This window comes from Gamsiella multidivaricata (assembly GCF_025024155.1).
Source record: "Gamsiella multidivaricata strain RSA 2152 chromosome Unknown BC939scaffold_84, whole genome shotgun sequence".
NCBI classification, from domain to species: domain Eukaryota; kingdom Fungi; phylum Mortierellomycota; class Mortierellomycetes; order Mortierellales; family Mortierellaceae; genus Gamsiella; species Gamsiella multidivaricata.
Window position 1 is genome coordinate 1 of NW_026251792.1, and position 18,364 is coordinate 18,364.

Sequence of the window (18,364 nt, forward strand, 5' to 3'; positions counted from 1 at the left end):
GGTGCAAACGGGAATTAGTCTTTGCGCTCATTATTAAGTGTCGTTGGTTGCCCCCACATCTGGACTTTCCTTTTTCGGCCACGGGGCCCTTCAGTTTTTAATCCACTGCGCATGTACATGCCTGCGCCTATTATGTCATGGACATGTGCCTCATCCTTTCAAGCGTCGGACAACAAAACAGTAAGATCTTTACTGATGACGCGCTCTTTTTTTCGTTCTCCCATTTATTGCACATTCCTTAGGCAAAAACTGCTATTGCTCCTCTCGATCGGGTCAAGATTCTGTTCCAAGCAAGCAACCCTCAATTTGAGAAATATGCAGGTATGTTACGCATGAGGGATATTCAACATGGTGCACAGGATCCATGCGCAATGAACATCCAGGGCAGCGGCAGCGGACGCTATTGCAGCAGAGGACATGGGATCAGCATTGGGTACTGTTAAACATGCCCATGCTCTGAGGTCTATGATACCCTTCCAATATGTCATATGTCTATCCCACCGCTAATTACGTTTTTCTGTGATCGTTATAGGAACATGGACGGGTGTATTCAAGGCAGCTCGGGACATTCATAAGATTGGAGGCGTTCGAGGATTGTTCCAGGGTAACTCTGCGACGGTTCTCAGGATCTTTCCCTATGCAGCAATCAAGTTTATGGCATACGAACAATACCGCAGTGTATGTACTTTTATCGGTACCTGGAAACATTGACTCTTTTTGGGCTGACATGACATGACGCAAGGAGGCTGACTTGCTCCGTTTTTGTGATTGCTGCTGCCTGTTTAGTTGCTGATGCCAACACGTCGTGATGAGACGCCCTACAAGAAGTTTGTGGCCGGATCCATGGCCGGTAAAGTGGACGATCTCTTTTTATGAAGGCACATGAACCGGATTCTTGTAGAGTTGATTAACTGACTTGTATGTCTTTCTTTGTATTTGGTGCTGTAGGTGTTACGTCTGTATTTTTTACATACCCCTTAGACCTGATCAGAGTGCGCCTGGCCTATGAAACGACTGCCACGCCGTATATGACACTTGTCAGCAAGATTTACAACGAGCCAGCAGGTCGGAATCGTCCAGCACATATGGGTTGGAGATCAGCGCTGCGAGTCTCAAACTTTTATCGCGGATTCTTTTGCACGGTCGCAGGCATGGTTCCGTATGCAGGAGTGTCGTTTTTTACGCATGATGTGGCCCAAGACTTTTGTCGCGAGCATCTGCCCTGGACCATCAAGCAGAAGCAGAACCGTGGATTGCCGGACAAGAACGGGGACTATTCACGCCCGGAGCTGCGAACATGGGCGGAGCTGGCGTGTGGAGGGCTTGCGGGAGCGTTGTCGCAGACGGCAGCGTACCCGTTGGAGGTGCTGCGGCGTAAGATGCAGGTCGCAGGAGCGTTGGAGCCGGGCCAGTTTATGGGGACGTGGGAGACAGCGAGGCGGTTGTACATAGCCAAGGGGGCACGTGGATTCTTTATTGGACTGAGCATTGGATACCTCAAGGTCACGCCGATGGTGGCGATCTCGTTCACAGTGTACGAGAGGATGAAGACCTTGCTAGAGATTAATTAAAACGTGGGAGGGGGGGAGGAGAGTTTCTTTTTGCGCTTCTGTACTGTACTTGCGACCATTTTTTTTTTTTTTTTTTTTTTTCATCTGCTGTAGCGTGTATGCAATGGTACGATGGCAGCCATTTTACGATCTCCGATAAAAAAAGAAAGAAGAAAAAAAAAAAAAAAGTCCATGGCAGAACTTTTATCCCACTTGCTAGCGTCGTTGACACCATGGACCATCTTTGACAGGTTAGTCCATGAGCATGCGTGTGTATGCCAGTGATGCTGTCGCACGGATGTAAGACGGATACCAGTGACATGTATGTATATTGAGTTCAGGTCCAAACGGCAGAAATGACTCTATTCTCCCCCCCCTCTCTTCCCCCAGGCGGGAAAACATTCATGCTGGAAAGTGCTATTGTAGACACAAAGGTAGGACAACGAACGAGGGGAGGTTGAGCCGGGCGGAAGGGAGGGGGGATGCAGTTCTACCATTCCTCAGTGGAGAAAGAGAGAGGGAGGGAGGGGGAGGAGTGTGCACGGCTCCGACGCGGCGTCTACAGCTGGACATGGGCTTGCTCGCGAACACGGACTTGCTCGTTAGCAGGTTAGCAGGTAGAGGGGGAAAGCAGCCGACTACAGCCCATTGCCACGCGAGTTGAGATCTGCGTTGCAAAGGGGGAAATCAATGGGCGGAGGAGGGTGGGGGGACAGCTGGTTTATCAAAAAGAGATTTTGTGTTGTTTGTTTGTTTTCCCCTTTCGATGTGGTGTGTGGGAGAGGAATGGGGGCGCGGGAGAGGAAAATGACGCACACCTGAACCCTAAAAGAAATTCCCGGCCCTGGGCGCAGTTCCCCCTCCGCTGGTTCGTCACTCTGGGATCACCCCACCCCTCTCTGTTGAAAAAAAAAAAAAAAAAAATCCCCCGCAGCAGGGTTTCCGGTCCTCGTGTATTCCTCCCCCATTCTGAGTCTCAACTCATGAAGGGACTCCTCCTTCTCCTCCGAATAGTCACATACAGGCGAGGGGAGGGGGAACCCCTCATGTCGGGCACCAGATTAAATTGTTTCTTCCTCTTTTTCTTCTCACAGGTCCGATACAACACGGCAACACGGCGCAGGTGTTGCACAGTTACACAAGGCAGCAAGCAAGCATGCATGCCCTCCTGGAGGCATGATGGCATGATAGGATAGGATCATTATGGCAACGATCCAGGGTCAGCAACCCACATGAGTCGCATATATATATGGCGTGCTTCTTTGCTCATTCAACAGAGAGTAGAAGAGAGAGAGAAAAAAAAAAGAGCGCGCCGGCTGAGTAACAAAAAAATAAAGGAAATAAAAGAGGGTTCAATAGTTTACGCTGCGCAACATTGACATAACTCAGTAGACTCAGATCCCATCATAGACTACCTGGGTCAACCCTCCACTGAATGCAATGTAATATAATGTACATGTACATCGCAGAAGGGAGAGAGAGAGAGAGAGAGAGAGAGAGAGAGAGAGAGAGAGAGAGAGAGAGAGAGGGGAGGGGGGGTGGGGGAAGAGACGACACGCGGCAGAGTGTGGATGAGACAGTACGATAATGGAGGGGAAGGTGGATCCACAGAACGAAACCTACATTTGCCAAGGAAGCAAGTTGACAGGGGAATCGATGGTTGTCCGATGTTTTCCTTTTTTTGTTAGCGTCGCGTCAGTCCGCAGGGGGAGGAGGCGATTTTCTTGATAGCACAAAAAAAAAAAAAGAGAGCGTCCATGATGGCACAAAGAAAAGAGCTTCCACGCAGAAAAAAAGAAAAAAGAAAAAAAACACATGCCACCTGGCCACCTGGACTGAAACCGCAATTCAAGATGAAGGCAGATCGTTACGCCCATATCTTCTCCCCCCACGATGGAAAACGAACACGTACCTTTTTCACGGAATCGATTTCATTGTATTTTATTCACACCCCCACGCCTCGCATCGCTCATTGTTTGTTGTTTTACAAACTCTGCGCATCGCGCGAGCTTGGGCAACAATGGACGACTGCAAGGAATCCCGCAGTTGCAACCGTCTGTGTTTGAGATTGCATCGTGGGGGTGAATGGGGGGGGGAGGAGCAAGGTGGATTGATCATGCCATTTTTTTGTTTACACGTATTCACGTATTTCTCTGGCCCTAGACAGAACCAAAAAGAAACGCGCTCGGCCCGTTTCGGTCAAGCATCAAAATCCATCGATTAGGAAACGACGCGAACAACCCCCCCCCCCCCCCCCCCCCCCGCTGTTACCACTTGGGGGCCCCTCTCCACCCCACCTTCTCCAGAATGTGAGATCCTATGGCATAAGTGGCGTTGAGGGACTCGGACGCGGTTTCAAATAGTTCCCGGGGGAGTGGACGATCACATGCAGTGAGACCAGCTCAGAGAATCCTGGCGCGCAGCGGGACCCTAATTGCGCAGAAGGATGACAAAAAAAAAGACCGAAAGAGAGAAAAACAGGCGCGTGCATGGAGGAATTTACAATTGGACATGTCAAGGATACCCTCCCCGTTAGCACATTTGTCATAATAGGGATAGTTGGGATAATAGGGATAATAGGGATAATAGGGATAATAGGGCGAACCCTACTCTCTCTCTTTCCTTCTCTATTGCTGCGTAATTTATTTCTTTTTCGATAGCACAGAACGAGATGTAAGCGGTGGAGTACCCACCAAATGACACTATTCGCTTGAATATATGCCTCGCTCCGGATTACAAAGGCATTCTCTCCTCCCTTCCGGAACTGAGGCGCCTCTCGCTCTTGGACCCTACCCTGTTAAAGGGTCCATGTCCAGATGAGACACAAGGTAGCTGGCAATTGGGGCTCTGTTTGATGGGTGTCTGGTGTTTGAGCGACATCGATGGATCGGCGTGGTTATGGTTTAGATGAAGATCTTCTCGTAAACAAATACCCTGGTAGGGCCCCCTCAATTTGACAGGCAGAATTACAAAGGATTCAATTGGATATGTCAGTGTATTCGCACCGGATATGGTTTCTCTTCGGGAGTAATTATACCCTGGGCAACCTTGAGTCGCATGGGAGGGACGAGGAAAAAAAAAAAAAAAAAAAAAAGCAGTAGCGGTTGAAGAAAGGCCAATTAGTGCAGGAAGCGTAATGCCACAACAGCTTGCGAAAAAGACGGGAGAACGGATGCCAGGGATGCTCCATGTCATCGGTATTGGATGGAGACATGGAAGGACTGGAGCGACAAACGGCGCCCCCCTCTTTTTTTTTTTCTTTATCGGCCAAGCTCCGTCGGATCTGCGCGATACAGAGGAAAAATTGTTTCCAGCGGGATCGTAAACCCCGACTCACTATAAATTACCCAGCTGCGCTCCCTCGCGTCCTTTTCTCTTTTCTTTTCTCTCTTTCTAATACATTATAAATCGTCCTGCCTCTTTTTGCCCGCCGTTTGTATATACTCACACCCTTCCATCCACAACGCCGCTACCCGCATCCTCTCCTATAGCACCCTCCACCCAACATCTGCTTCAGAAATGGCGCCCACAAGAACCTCGACCGCAATGATCACACAGCGTAACCGCGAAGACTTGGTCCTGTCCAAGACCCTGCACGGCAACAGCTGGGACGAATCACATCACCAGGACTCCCTCATCTTCAAGCTCAAGAACAAGGATCGCCAGTTCCAGTCCGCCGTCGTTGACAACTACCTCGACAACTGGAAGGAAGAAAAGCCCGAGGACGAGACGGAGGAGGCCAAGGCTGAGCGACAGAACGCCTACAAGGCCGTTGCCAATTCGTTTTATGATCTTGCCACGGATTTCTATGAGGTAAGAACAAATGAAACGAAGGAGTGGATGAATGATTAGGGCTATTTTTGAATTATGGGAATAGAAGATCGGAGGGGGGGGGGGGGGGGAAGGGTTTTCTTTTTTACTTCGCGAGACGTGACAAATACGCGTATTGGTGGCAAGGAAGCACTCAAGCTGCTGTCTATATTTGAAAAAAATGAAAAGTGATTTCTGGGTTCCTTTGCAGATTACGGGCCATGGCCGTGTGCAAGATTTGGATTGCTGCAGATGATGGATTTTCTACCTTCATCCGCCCCAACTGCAGGACTCTTATGTCGTAATCGCATCGCGTGGGGGTAACTCTTGACTAAGACCAAGGAGAGAATCAGACCAAGAGGGTGCAGATGGGTGCTATAAAAAGGGAGGAGGATGGCATCAACAACAACCCCGCCAACCGCCAAGTCCCTGGGATATTACTACAACGAGTATTTTGTTTCCCCCTCTCCCCCACAGTAGTTCTGTGTATCCCCTCAATGCATTTGCTCGCTTCTGTTATTTGTCAGTTGAGGGTGGGTCGTCGCATTTTACGAACCATGTATGGAGATTCTAGAAGACCGTAGTTCATAGCGCAGTGCAGCTGAGCGTGGGATAACAGGACGCTGGGTGCGTGCAAAGGAGTCGACATTGCTCCATCCATCATGGTTGACAACAATAACCACAACAACCACTGCAGTAGTAACGGCGGCAACGACTCTGAGGATGGAGAACATCGTGTTGGACAAAAGAATGAATGGGAAAGACACGGCATGCAGACAGAGTGTGGTGGAGTGTGGTGGAGTGTGGCCTGATTTTTTTTATTTTATTTTATTTTTCCCTTTCTTAAACGACGCCGCCGACAATCAATTTTGCGTCGGCCTGAACGACTCAACGCAAAACAACAAAGGGGCTCTTGTTTTTGTGTAATCCGTATTGATCGACTGAACTTTGATTCCCAACCCTTGATATCCTTCTTAGTACGCATGGGGCACCTCCTTCCACTTCTGCAGATTCCGTTACCGTGAGCCCTTCCAGCAGGCCATGGCCCGTCACGAGCACTACCTGGCCGCTAACATGGGCATCCAGCCCACCTGGAAGGTCCTCGACATTGGCTGCGGTGTCGGTGGTCCCGCTCGCGAGATCGGACACTTCACGGGCGCCCACATCACCGGTCTCAACAACAATGACTACCAGATCAACCGTGCGAGGCGCTACGCTGTCACCTATGGTCTCGACCACAAGTCCGACTTTATCAAGGGAGACTTCATGAACATGCCCATCGACGATAACTCCTACGACGCATGCTACGCCATCGAGGCCACTGTCCACGCATCCACCCTCGAGGGCGTCTACGGCGAAGCCTACAGGATCTTGAAGCCCGGTGGCGTCTTTGGATGTTACGAGTGGGTCATGACCGACAAGTACGACCCCACCAACCCTGAGCACCTGCGCATCGTCCGTGGACTCGAGGTCGGCAACGGTATCGCCAAGATGATGACCGTCAAGGATTGTGTCAAGGCTCTCGAGACCGTCGGCTTCACGATCGAGAAGAACACGGACATGGGTGCGACGGATGATAAGATCAAGTGGTACTACCCTTTGCAGGGCGATATCCGTCAGGCGAATGCCTTCTGGGATTACTTGACGGTCCTCCGTACGACAACTGCTGGACGTGCTGCCACGACATACATGGTCAGGGCCCTGGAGAGCTTGGGCTTGGCCGCCCCTGGTAGTGCCAAGGTCTCGAGTATCTTGCAGACGGCCGCGGATTCCGTTCTGGAGGGCGCCATCCTTGGAATCTTTACGCCCATGTACTTCTTCGTCGCCCGTAAGCCCGCCAATGCATCTCAATAAGAGCCCCCACCCATTTTCTCACATTCCTAGCCATGTCCATGTGCAGGAAAAGGGACGAGGGACAAAAGGACACGCACGACCGCTGCGGTACTTTTTTTTTTTGCACGGCGCGCCTCTTTATCTTCTCGTTTCTGATGTACCTGTTACTTATATAGTATGTAGTACTTTTATAATCATAATAAACTCTCTTCTTTGCAATTCTGTTTCTTTTTTATTATTATTTGCGAAGCGGGTAAAGGACAGACAACAACAGCAACAACAACAAAGACTTTTTTTTTTTTTTTTTTTTTTTTATGCTCTCTTTCCACATAGCGTTGTTGCTGTGCTTCATTTTATTTTTTTTATGTTTCTTTGTTGTATGTGGTTCGAGCTCAAATCCCTCTATGGCCGCCGGTTTCTCACTCATTAAACCCTATTTTCAGGACGTCCATAAGGAACACGTCACAGAACCTTGTTCCAGATAGTGTATGATAGTTTTTTTTTTTTACGCCAGTCGCCAGTCGCCAGTCCAAGCCGAGGGCTTGGACTATGCAGCCTGTGGCACGCCTGCACGTCTGGAGGGGGGATCTGGCGTCAATAAAAAAAAGTTTTTTTTTTTTACGCTAGAACTAGCGGGTAAGCGCAACGATCGCTGAACAAAAAAAATATATATATATATATATATATATATCTTTGAGTGGGGTGGTGTATTTGTTTCTGACTACGAGATATTAGTGTAGACCTATTCTAGTGTGTGTATGTGTGTGTGTGTATGGAGCTTGACGCATCGAGTCCAAGGATAGATGGATGGCGAAAAGGAAACTTTTTTTTCAGTCGTGGATCATGTTGGTGATGGAAGCTTTCTGATAATGGGAGCTGTTGGCGTTCATCGGAGGGGAAGGGTGCTGCTGCTGCTGTTGCTGCAGTTGTTGTTGCTGGTGCTGAGGTGGCACTTGCTGGTGCTGAGATGGCGGTGTAGGTGGCGGTGGATGTTGGGATGGGTGGTGAATTGGGTTGAAGGAGGGATGATAGCCCGCAGACTCATAACGACTTCCATGACCTTGTGCACCCGGGCTTGTTCTCTGGCCAAGTGGAGGAGGGGGGCCCCCAGAAGGTGGAAGTCCTTGCCTTGAGTAGACATGCTGTTGCTGATGTTCTGGTGCTCCCCGTCGTGGCCAATCTCGAGGATCGCCTGGACTATAATCTGCCTTTCTTTTGGATGGGACAACACCTGCTTGACCGAGTGATGGCGATGTGATCACATCTACGTTATCAAATGAGATAGGAAGAGAGTTATAGTAAATCCCAGTCTGTTAGTCTCAAGCGCCTTAAAGTCTGAGTATCTAACCCCTAAAGCCTGTCTTTTCCTTGGTCAACCGCATACCTCTGGGTGTGCTCGCCTCGGTCAGTTGATCGATTCGGTCGCGCATCCATGCAATAGTTTGTTCCTGCGTAGCTTGAATGCCTTCAAGATCCAGCACTGCCTGCCTCAGAGACATATAAGCATCCTCCACAAATTGAAGCCGACTTTCCAATTGCTTAGTCGTCCGTGGGATAAGATCATGAGGACCTGGGTTGGCATTCGGATCCATACCAGGTGTCGTGGGAAGAATTTCGCCAGGTAGACCAGATTCCAGAGGCGGGTGCTGTTGATGAGAGGGTGATGGAGGCACCATCGCGTGCCTCTGCTGAGCTGGACGAAATGATGCTCCAGGCGTCGGTGGCGAGAATCGGCGTTTGGGATCATCCTGTTCTCCTGGACCTCCAACATAGCTCCTCCGGTGCTGGTCTGTATATGGATGCTGAACTTGTGATGGAGGTGGATGGCCAACTCCACCAAGATGCGACTGAGAATGTCCCATCGGTGACAGTGGATGCTTTGGCAGGGAGCCTCGATGGGATGGTGAAGACCCCTCACCAACTACTGGCCCTGCCTCTGGACCAGGAGGAACTTTTGCTGCGCTCTCATCAAAGGACCCTTGTTGTCTATGGGATGGATGTCCGTGAGGGGGATAGGGCTCACGTTGGTAGTAAGGGTGTGGCGAAAGATGAAGAGGTGAACGGGGTTCCTGCTGGCTAAAGGGATGTGGACCTCGTGGAATTTCTCTGCGTGGGTCCATTCCAGGGGCACTCTGGCTACGGAAATGGCCGCCGCTCATAAGTGCACCGTGTTTGTCATGCCCATGTTCTGGATTTCCTGGATCTCTGTTTGAGCCATGCCCAGGCCGTCCTGGGCCCGTAGGATGGGAGAGAGGCATGCTAGAGTGATGCGGGTCTTGTGGTGGGGGATGAATCGGACTGAAGCCTTGTGCTTTGAGACTATACCCATGTTCAGGGGAATAATGAGCTTGAGAAGGCTGGCCGACATAGGAGCGCTGACGTTGGTGAGGGCTTCCGTATGGAGGCTGCTGCTGCTGTTGTTGCTGTTGCTGATTGTAATGTGGCCCTGGATAATTCTGATGGTGATGCGGATCATGCTCCCGTATTGGCTGCTGCTGATGGGGTGGCGGCACGTGGTGTTTGGACGTCTGTAGGATAGTATGAGCAAAGCACTGTTGGGTTAACAATACAGTTGATATGAACGAGTTGGGCTCGATAGGACTTGAAGACAATATCTCTGGATTATTCACGTACCACCATATCTTTTTCATCGCGGGAATGTACGTTTTCGTTTGGATAATGGCCTGGCGGCGGTCTATAATCCGGTGCGGATCTCGACGCCGGAAGTCGCTGCGACGTCTCATGAGGTGACCGGTGCATAGGAGACGGATGGGGGGCATAATGGGGGGGCCCTGGGGGCGGTGCTCCGTGCAAATGTCCATGGCGATGTTGATCCAGCGAATGGCTAGAGCTGTGTGATCGACTATGACCGCCCTGAACGTTGAACGGACGGGCGGGGGCCTCCTGCTGCACATAGAATCCCTTATCGCGCTCAAACACAACTCGCGAGAATGTCGGTGCAATGTTTGCTGAACGCGCAGACTTTCTCTTGATGTTGTTCCGAAGATGGGGTCGATCCCTTTGAAAGTCAGGATGGTAAAACTGCCACCGTTGTGTCTCTGGATTTCTTCGGTTCATGGTGGATTCCTCTAGATTGACAAAAATGTTATTTCAACCTCTGTATGAGTACATGTGCACTCTGTAGTGAACATCGAGTACGCTGTAAACTTCTCACTCCATCATTTGTTGTTACCTCTGTCATAGCGGTAAACTGTCAGAACCAAAGAACAACGGAGGAGAGGTTAATACATGGACATACCAAGAGCATGAGACGATTTGACGCTGAGAACGAAAGATTCACGGACTTACTCTTATGGAATCCGTACACTGGATATTTTTGCAGGTGCAAAGACATGCACAGCGAGAGAGTCAGCAACGGGAGATACGAATGAGGACATAATCATACGCAAACGACCGTATCATGACTTACTGTTGAGTTGGCGGACAAAACTCTGCCAGTTATTATGTTTGAAAAACTTTGGCAGGACCGAGCTGGATAATTCAATACAGTTGTACACGTAGAACATATCGCCTTCTTTGGCCCATGAGATGAGGTGCTGGATAGATGGATCTTCCACCATCCTAGGTAAAGGTAGATTCTGGTTAGTAATCTCTAAATGCAGTATGTGCATCTCAGCATACACACGCACATATGAAATAAAAAATGCAAAGCGCCACTTACTTGAACAGCTTGTCAATAAACATGCTACGAACCTTGACTAAGCTGGGGGAGCCGTACATGGAAACCACAAGCGGTTCGCTCCCGTCATCATTCCTAGACGAGCTGGTCTCAATGGACCCTGACCCTTCGTTGTTAACGTCGTCGCCCTCTTCCCCATACCCATCATCTTCCTGGTCATCCTCACTTGCTAGTTCGTCTTGATTCTCATCCTCGTACTGCTCGTCTTGGTGGCTACTGTCGCCTTGTTGAGACACCCTGTGGTTATCGCTGTCTTTGTTGGCATTGTCATTGTCATTGTCATTGTCGCTGGCCTCCGAAGGACGCCGCTGCTTTCCTTCGGCTGTCGATGCGGGTGGGTCACGGCGAGGAGCTGTCAAATCCTGCTCAGATCGACCAGGGTGACCCTGACCCTCCGATTGGCCACTCGGATTGTGGAGTGATGATCGCGCTCGACGCCCATAAGAGCCTTGTAGCTCGGCAGAGTTATCTGGACTGCTACTGCGACTACTCCGCTCATCGTATTGGACAGTTGATCGCAATAGCCGACCAGATCGGCTCCGCCGAATAGCTGGCGACTGTCCGCGAGACTCACGTTCCCCTTCTTTCAAAGCTGGACGTAAATCTTCGCGGTATGAGGCGTGACCATCATCACTACTGCCATTGTCCCCTGAACGGACTTGGCCTTCGGGATCTTCGGATAACTTTACAGCCAGTGTGGATGATTCTGGCGCAGCTGCAGCCACTGAAGTAGATGGGAAGGAAGTGTCTGGTGCGCTCTCGTCAGATACGGATTGAGGGAAGGTGGTGCTGCCTCTATTGCTGGAGGTGTTATCCATATCAAGTCAAGATGAGGCGCGTGTACACGCTTAACCGTATCGGAACGCGAGTACATAAAAAACATACAGAGGAAGAAGTAAGTAAAGAGAAACCAGCATCAACTGCGACATCGCACATTTTCCCCTGCAGCATGCACGTAATAAGTGCCTACCTGTATTGACGCCGATGCAGTCAATCAGTATCGTATCTGTGCCAAAGAATACACTGCGGAACTAAATATTCAACATGACGGGAAGATAACAAGTAATGTGTTAGTGCAATGGCAGATTCAAGTAAGGTTCTGCCTTTCTCTTTTGCAGGCTGTCGATTCTATGCCCGACCTTGGCGTTTAGACACGATAATCATTCGCATGATGTGCAGGCACACATTTAAAGACACTTTGCAAAAAAAAAAAAAAAAAAAAAAAAAAGGAAGAGTAGGCTGGGCAATACAAAGGGCGGCATAAAAAAAAAGCGTCAGCATAGAGAGAGAATCGGTCAAAGTGTGGTAGCAGGCAGAATCGTTTCTGTCGTTGTGGGATGTTTGTCAGGATGTAAGGGATGTAAAACTGACAAGAGAGAGCGGGACCCATCGGAGAGATGCAGCTGTACGCGCTATAGGCTCATACGCAGCTTGATTGTGCAACGTCAAAAGGAAAGGGGAAGGGCCTGCAAGGATGCATGATTACTGAAGTTGGGTAAGGAGCATGCGGTACCGTACGAACTGGGAAGAACGGGCATATAAACAAAAAGGCACCAGCGTCTTTAAACAGTATCGTCAAGAAATAGAGAGAGAGAGAGAGAGCTGACTAGGATGATGCCAATATCACGAACACGATCCTGCATTAGAGACCCATGCCCACAGCTAATTGCAGAGTGTTGATGTGTACTATTTGAGGGTCCAAATCCTGGACCCAGCGTGAAATCCGCCGTGGATGTACTCTTATTTTTTTAGGCGGTGCCTTCTGCTGTTGGTTCCTTCTCAGACGTGCATGACGGGCGACCCATACACACCGCATAAACAAACAGAAACCGCGCAAGGAATGATTGAGTAAATAGACAATAGAGGAGAGAGGAAGGAGAGAGTCGCAAAGGGCGGGAATGCAAAGTGAGCAAGTGTTTCTTTGTCCCCTTCAAGCGCTCGAAATTTGGCGCGAACAGGAACGTGTGATAATATCTCGGGTACGTTCTCGGACGTTGGAACGTTCGTGTTAGCCTTTATCTCCAGAGCGTGCATAGATAAGAGATGAACAAGAACGAGGGGCACAACTACTGCTGCTCTTTGTCAATGGCTTCAAGAACAATCACATTCAAATGAGCGGCTCGCATACCCCAAAAAATAAAATAAAAAAGCCATAGGTAGAGAAGATGGGCAATGGCAATAGAGACGCGAAAACGACTCTATGAAAACAGATAAACTCAAGGGAGGTGCAATGAGAAGATAGCTTGCAAGGCCTAACTCGGGCCGAGTTTGTATGTATGGGGAAGGGGAGAGAGAGAGAGAGAGAGATAGCGAATGGAATGCTATGACAGAGAAAGAATCGTACGCTTACAGCTGTCTGCTTGGCGTTTCCCCCTCTTTGTCGTGCAGGCGCATGCAGAAGAAATAAAAGGAGAGGATCGCGAAGGGAATTATTCGTATAGAATTTAGAAGGATACTTATAAGGCGGCAATGGTGCTGAAAGGAAGGAAAAGGAAAGGAGAGGAGGGATAAAAGGCATTGTCGGCAAAGGGAGAGATGACAGCATGCTAGCTGAAAATAGCTGGCGCCGGACCCATTCATACCTGTTGTATATATGTGCTGTGCAAGTAGGGACACAGGACAGGAGGAGTCGTGCTTGATGTGGAGCTACTACCGACGGCGGAGGGATCTGTAAATTAATCAAAAGGCCTGGTGAATGGGGAGGAGCGAAAAGGGCGGGCTTTCTGGGTGGAGAAGGGGATTGATAGGGTTGAGATGGCATGGCTGACAAAGGGCGTTGCGGAGATGGTGAGGATCCGCCAAAAAAACCAAAAAAAAAACCCAAAAAAAAAAACAAAGGAGGCCCAGGAGCCCGAACCCAACGCAACAGAACGAGACACCAGATGACAGACCGATCCAGGGCAAGACAGATGAACGGGCACACCTACGGCCAATTAGTGTACCAGCTGCACGAACAACCGCCAACAAGGTTCGGTGGTGTGCGCAGGATACAGACAATAGAACACAATACAATACAATACAATACAATACAAAGCAATACAAAGCAGTACAACACAATACGATACAATACGATACAATGGAATAGAAAATAGGGAAGAAAGGTCTCTCAAAAGTGTTGGAATAAAGAAAGAGAAGGATGGTGTGGTATACTGCGAGAAGGCGAGGATGCACAGAGCGAGAGCAATGCGCTGTACGCTTATTCTCAATGTCGGTTGCGATGATCCCGCCAAAATTCATTATGGGCTGCTCGCATAATATAATGAAGGAGATTGAATAGGACACAAAAAAACTCTATTCATTCGCCATTGTAACCATTGTAGCCACTTGTAAGGAATCATAGAATCAATTGTGCATTTGTACTCTATCAGAGTACAACAGCGACCAAGGTCAAAAAAGGGGAGGAGAGAAGGGGGGAGAGCGGAAATTTGGAGGCAAAACGTCCAAAGGGGACGAACGTCAGCAGAAAGGACATGAACCCCATTCCAAAGTACATACTCATCAAAATGCTTCCTTGAGGAACAAAAACGGAGGCAAACGAGGTCGTGGCCAAAGAAAGAAAGGTGGTATAAACAGAATTCGACACGCAATGCAAATAAAAGTATACATAGATATAAAGCAGAAGAATGAAGAAAAAGAAGCCTGGAGGAAAAGAAAGGAGGGCAAGCATGCCTCACAATATGTTTCTGTTGTTTCCATCCAGCACAAAAGACTTACAGATAAAAAGGGGAGAGATGTGCTTTTCGGTTTACTCCAGGCACGTCCGAATCCTGTGCAGCAGTAGCTGGATTTAAGAATAAGAAAGCCGAAATGACGACTCTCTGCAAGCGGCTTCTTGTAGAGGACTAAAAGAGAGAGAGAAAGGAATCTGTTGTTAGGTCGGGCCATGGAGGTATGAGTATAGTAATGGGGCAGTATGAGGCCCTGACAGCAACGCAGCCATGGGCCGTTTTTCAGAGAGGTGTGAACTGCCAGATCAAAGACGTGTCTGAGCGGATATGATTCCCAGGGAGAAAGAAGATCAAAAACAGGGGCGGGAAGCAGATGAGTGGGTAGAGGTGGACAGATAGATATGTAAGTGCATAGATAGACAAGACCTAGGAGGATGGCCGCAGGGGAGTGGAGTGTACACCAAAAGAACACAGCGAAGGAGCTGGAAAAAGAGATACAGATTCAGGAACAGGGCATGTGTGTGCATCGGCCTGGTCATGCCCTGGACAGCGTGTTGTTGATGAAAATGAAACACACCTCTCGGTCGGACCTCCGCTCTGGTGATACGTATGTGCCTGTGTATTTATGTTTGTCGCACTTTAGCTGCAGTGAAAGGATGATTGTCCTACCCACTTTCACCGTCTGCTTTCGTGCGCGAGTAGGTCAACTGTAGGCTAAACTGCCGCTGTAGTGTATATATGCTGCTACCAGCATTGGTGACAAAAAGAAGCAGAGTTAGGGCATATGTGCCACACCCTGGTTTGGCGAAAGAAAGTATCAATAGTCTGGTGGTGGTGGTGGCGTGGGGTGTGTGAATGAGGCGCGAATAATGCGGGTCGACATCATCCCATGGTCTCCCAACGACTGACCACAAGGGTTCTCTGAAAGAAGGTTACGATACACTCTGTGGGGTCGGTTACTCAGGCTAGGGTCCAAAATTTGTTTGTGGACCCAGAAGTATGCGCTGTTGTGTCCCCAGAGATAGTGGAAACAGATAGTAGCAATATCTGAATGTGATCTTTGATTCGCTAGGAATGAACGAGTCGTGCCATGGAATGAGGCCTTAATGATCCAGGCAACTCTAGGGGAAGGGCCCCTTCGCTCTCTTTCCCTTCCCTTCCCTCCTACTACGGTCAAAAGGGCCAAAAAGGGTCATGCAGCTTGATAGGGAGCATAACATGACAACGATAATAACAGCAATAACGATGATGATTACGATGATGATGATGATGATGATGAACTAAAGCTGTGGTGGTCGTGGCAGTGATTAGGTATTGCAGCAGGACAGGGCTAAAGGGCGATACAGCCAGCCAGATGGCTCAGATGGGTCCGCAGATAGTCCAATGGGCCCTCGGAACCAAAATGGCTTTGAGCGACGACAGGCTGCCATTTTAACATTATTAAATCTTGTAATACAAAACGAAGATAGATTCAGGCCGAGAAGGAGGGAAATCAAAAACACCCGCACACTCTCACACATACGCACACACGCACACACACACGCACACAGACACACACCAAGGATGCAATGCAAGCTGTTTGTGGAGCATTGGAGGGTGTGTTTGCTTGCCTTTTTCAGAGGGACGCTCAGAATTGGTGGGTGACGAATATGGACGACGATGTGGGAACAGAGAGATGAATTAAGGGAGGACGTGGGACCAGGACACGAATGGGGGACAAGGGATGCGGGGGGACAAGGGATGCGGGGAGACAGAAGTAAGATAGGGTTGGGGGTGGCGAGTGGGGAGGGTTTGAGGAGAGTAGAGCAATGGAGTCAAAAGGAAGTAGGTAGGCCCGAGGAACAAGAAGTGTATCAAGAAATAGAGGTATGGGAGGAGGGAGGCAGGAAAGGAAGGAGGGAAAGAAGGAAGGAAAGAAAGAAGCAAAGAAAGGGAAGGAAAAGAATAAGGAAAAAAAGGAAAAGAAGAGAGCGAAGGAACGAACGGAGGAAAGAAGAGAAAGAAAAAGAGATAGAAAGCCGCCTTGCTTCGACAATGAATGAAAAGAACGAAAACAGATTATCCATATGCATCAATAAGTGGATATGCAAATAAAGAGAGACGAATGCTTCTTCTTTTAAAGGTGGCTCCTTCTTTTTCTTTTTTGCTTCCCAATCCCTTCCGTAGATCATTCCTTGGAACCATAGCTCAATGCCGCGTTCAGACTGCCGATGACCGTACTGGCCCCTCCCCCCTGTCCTTCTCCACCATCGATCGAGGCCGAAGGAAAAAGAATGGACCCTTATGTTGGTCATAGTCAGTGCAAACACATCTTTGAGTTCATATCTCCCACCCTCTTCCTCCCCCAACTTTCCTCCTATGATCGACATTGGTCAAGGCTCGCGATGGAATGGAAAGTAAAGATAAAATAATGTATAAATTACAGGAAGAACCCTCTTTTTAAGATTGCGCCCCACAGCTCTAGTCAACGCAACTCAACACACGACACAAACCACAACAGAGGAATAGACTATGTGTAAGTCAAAGACATGGATTTAGTGCATTGTAACTCATTTGCGATCGGTCGATGTCCATGGTCCTGATCTGCCTCTGCACGACACTCAGATTAGCGGGTATTTTTTTTTTGCGCTGACCATAACGAATATCCTTTGAGGTCAACAGGGCAGATCATGGACGTCTTTTTTTTTTTTAATCGTCATGCCGTTAACTGCCTCGTGCATCTGTTCGGCAAGACTAGGCCATACGAAGAAGGAACATTTAGTCTGGTAAAGTGCTTTTTTTTTTTTTTCTCCTCTTGTCTTTTTTTTTTTTTTTTTTTTTTTTTTTTTTTTTTTTTTTTTTCTATTAAAAGTAAATTCGGTTTAACAGTACACTCTAGATCTTCATCTGGATGTATGTACATGTCTTCGCGGCCTTTTTTTGGTCATTTTTCATGTCCATGTTTCATTTTTAATATCGTTCAAAAATGTACATTCAGAAGAGATGACCGAGGTTGTTCACTGCTGTGTGCAATAACAGTCGACGTCCTCTACAGGATGACGGAAGGATACACAGTTAGTAAGGAGCACTTGCACAGTTTATTTGTGTATGTTGAATAGTCTATAGAATAGTATTGAATATATGCCTAAATATATAGAACATTGTATATTTTACTCCGATGGACGATTGAATAAGATCCGGTGCAGAATAGTAAACAAGATACGTTGTTGGCTGCATCTAGGCAGGCCAGGCCAGCTGTGTGTGTGTGTATAGAAATGTGTGTGTGTGCGAAAACAGTGAGCGCAAAGGGCAGGCCAGAGAGCAGAATGGGGCCAGTCCATCTCGCACGCCCTCAACGGAGTTAGTTATACATACCAGATATAGTAAGTAACTTCATCTATAGACTAGGTCTTCGCAAGTGGAGTCCTCAGGTACCTGGCGGGATGTATCCCAGCCGGTGTATCTGCATGGTGATACATGGATTTATGTCTTCTATAGCACAGGGACTTGCCACAAACAACAAGGCACATAAAGATACGAATACACATCTCAATAAGCACTGTAGTTTACAACCAAGCGAACGACCTTCTATGGTAGAGGTTGAAGTACGGAGGTCTGTCTTGGCGGCAAAGGGACGATGTCTGTGTCTGTTGTTGTGCCTTAAAGATGTTGTTGTGTGTAGGATGTATTTGAGTTTGTACTACTTACAAAGGAGGACACAAACACGTCAAGCAGATGGCTGGATTACAACCCTAGACAGACAGACAGACAGACAGACACGACTTAGAAAGAACATTCAAATGGAAGGAAAAGAAGCGAGGGGT

General features: G+C 48.5%; 8 protein-coding genes across 8 annotated transcripts; 4 read left to right on the plus strand and 4 right to left on the minus strand.

Moving 5' to 3' along the window:
* Positions 1-132: 132 nt before the first annotated feature.
* On the plus strand, positions 133-1,571 carry BC939DRAFT_485099 (mitochondrial carrier domain-containing protein; the record flags this gene model as incomplete). Its single annotated transcript, XM_051559285.1, has 5 exons — positions 133-180; positions 243-321; positions 533-678; positions 787-850; positions 949-1,571. The coding sequence occupies 5 exons, from the start codon at positions 133-135 to the stop codon at positions 1,569-1,571; spliced, it is 960 nt and encodes a 319-aa protein (XP_051407884.1).
* An 886-nt stretch (positions 1,572-2,457) lies between these two features.
* Positions 2,458-2,968, plus strand: BC939DRAFT_464548 (uncharacterized protein). Its single transcript, XM_051557392.1, has one exon. The coding sequence runs from the start codon at positions 2,534-2,536 to the stop codon at positions 2,744-2,746; it is 213 nt and encodes a 70-aa protein (XP_051407885.1). The 5' UTR covers positions 2,458-2,533; the 3' UTR covers positions 2,747-2,968.
* Positions 2,969-4,944: 1,976 nt separating this feature from the next.
* Positions 4,945-7,417, plus strand: BC939DRAFT_464552 (sterol 24-C-methyltransferase). The gene is made up of 2 exons (XM_051557393.1): positions 4,945-5,363; positions 6,339-7,417. The coding sequence occupies exons 1-2, from the start codon at positions 5,070-5,072 to the stop codon at positions 7,212-7,214; spliced, it is 1,170 nt and encodes a 389-aa protein (XP_051407886.1). The 5' UTR covers positions 4,945-5,069; the 3' UTR covers positions 7,215-7,417.
* A 1,014-nt stretch (positions 7,418-8,431) lies between these two features.
* On the minus strand, positions 8,432-10,645 carry BC939DRAFT_312496 (uncharacterized protein). Its single transcript, XM_051551467.1, has 4 exons — positions 10,503-10,645; positions 10,387-10,404; positions 9,828-10,282; positions 8,432-9,721 (listed from the first exon to the last, which is right to left on the minus strand). Exons 1-4 carry the CDS (start codon positions 10,546-10,548, stop codon positions 8,537-8,539), a joined length of 1,704 nt encoding a protein of 567 aa, XP_051407887.1. The 5' UTR covers positions 10,549-10,645; the 3' UTR covers positions 8,432-8,536.
* On the minus strand, positions 10,613-10,774 carry BC939DRAFT_402128 (HSF-type DNA-binding-domain-containing protein; the record flags this gene model as incomplete). The annotated part of the gene is made up of 1 exon (XM_051552656.1): positions 10,613-10,774. One exon carries the CDS (start codon positions 10,772-10,774, stop codon positions 10,613-10,615), a length of 162 nt encoding a protein of 53 aa, XP_051407888.1.
* A 5-nt stretch (positions 10,775-10,779) lies between these two features.
* On the minus strand, positions 10,780-12,001 carry BC939DRAFT_312506 (uncharacterized protein). Its single transcript, XM_051551468.1, has 2 exons — positions 11,864-12,001; positions 10,780-11,740 (listed from the first exon to the last, which is right to left on the minus strand). Exon 2 carries the CDS (start codon positions 11,709-11,711, stop codon positions 10,872-10,874), a length of 840 nt encoding a protein of 279 aa, XP_051407889.1. The 5' UTR covers positions 11,712-11,740; positions 11,864-12,001; the 3' UTR covers positions 10,780-10,871.
* A 1,490-nt stretch (positions 12,002-13,491) lies between these two features.
* BC939DRAFT_464565 (uncharacterized protein) lies at positions 13,492-14,445 on the plus strand. Its single transcript, XM_051557394.1, has 2 exons — positions 13,492-13,561; positions 13,821-14,445. The coding sequence occupies exons 1-2, from the start codon at positions 13,532-13,534 to the stop codon at positions 13,983-13,985; spliced, it is 195 nt and encodes a 64-aa protein (XP_051407890.1). The 5' UTR covers positions 13,492-13,531; the 3' UTR covers positions 13,986-14,445.
* A 1,339-nt stretch (positions 14,446-15,784) lies between these two features.
* On the minus strand, positions 15,785-16,143 carry BC939DRAFT_464566 (uncharacterized protein). Its single transcript, XM_051557395.1, has one exon. The coding sequence runs from the start codon at positions 16,079-16,081 to the stop codon at positions 15,869-15,871; it is 213 nt and encodes a 70-aa protein (XP_051407891.1). The 5' UTR covers positions 16,082-16,143; the 3' UTR covers positions 15,785-15,868.
* Positions 16,144-18,364: the final 2,221 nt, after the last annotated feature.

Bases quoted from the DNA above. Each gene is read 5' to 3' on its own strand.
- BC939DRAFT_312496 (XM_051551467.1), bottom strand. From the start codon at position 10,548: ATGTCTTTGCACCTGCAAAAATATCCAGTGTACGGATTCCATAAGA. The intron at 9,722-9,827 runs GTACGTGAATAA...ACTATCCTACAG, and splicing joins GCGATGAAAAAGATATGGTG to ACGTCCAAACACCACGTGCC.
- BC939DRAFT_312506 (XM_051551468.1), bottom strand. From the start codon at position 11,711: ATGGATAACACCTCCAGCAATAGAGGCAGCACCACCTTCCCTCAATCC.
- BC939DRAFT_464565 (XM_051557394.1), top strand. From the start codon at position 13,532: ATGTGGAGCTACTACCGACGGCGGAGGGAT. The intron at 13,562-13,820 runs CTGTAAATTAAT...GGGCACACCTAC, and splicing joins ACTACCGACGGCGGAGGGAT to GGCCAATTAGTGTACCAGCT.
- BC939DRAFT_464548 (XM_051557392.1), top strand. From the start codon at position 2,534: ATGAAGGGACTCCTCCTTCTCCTCCGAATAGTCACATACAGGCGAGGG.
- BC939DRAFT_464552 (XM_051557393.1), top strand. From the start codon at position 5,070: ATGGCGCCCACAAGAACCTCGACCGCAATGATCACACAGCGTAACCGC. The intron at 5,364-6,338 runs GTAAGAACAAAT...TATCCTTCTTAG, and splicing joins TTGCCACGGATTTCTATGAG to TACGCATGGGGCACCTCCTT.
- BC939DRAFT_464566 (XM_051557395.1), bottom strand. From the start codon at position 16,081: ATGTGTGAGAGTGTGCGGGTGTTTTTGATTTCCCTCCTTCTCGGCCTG.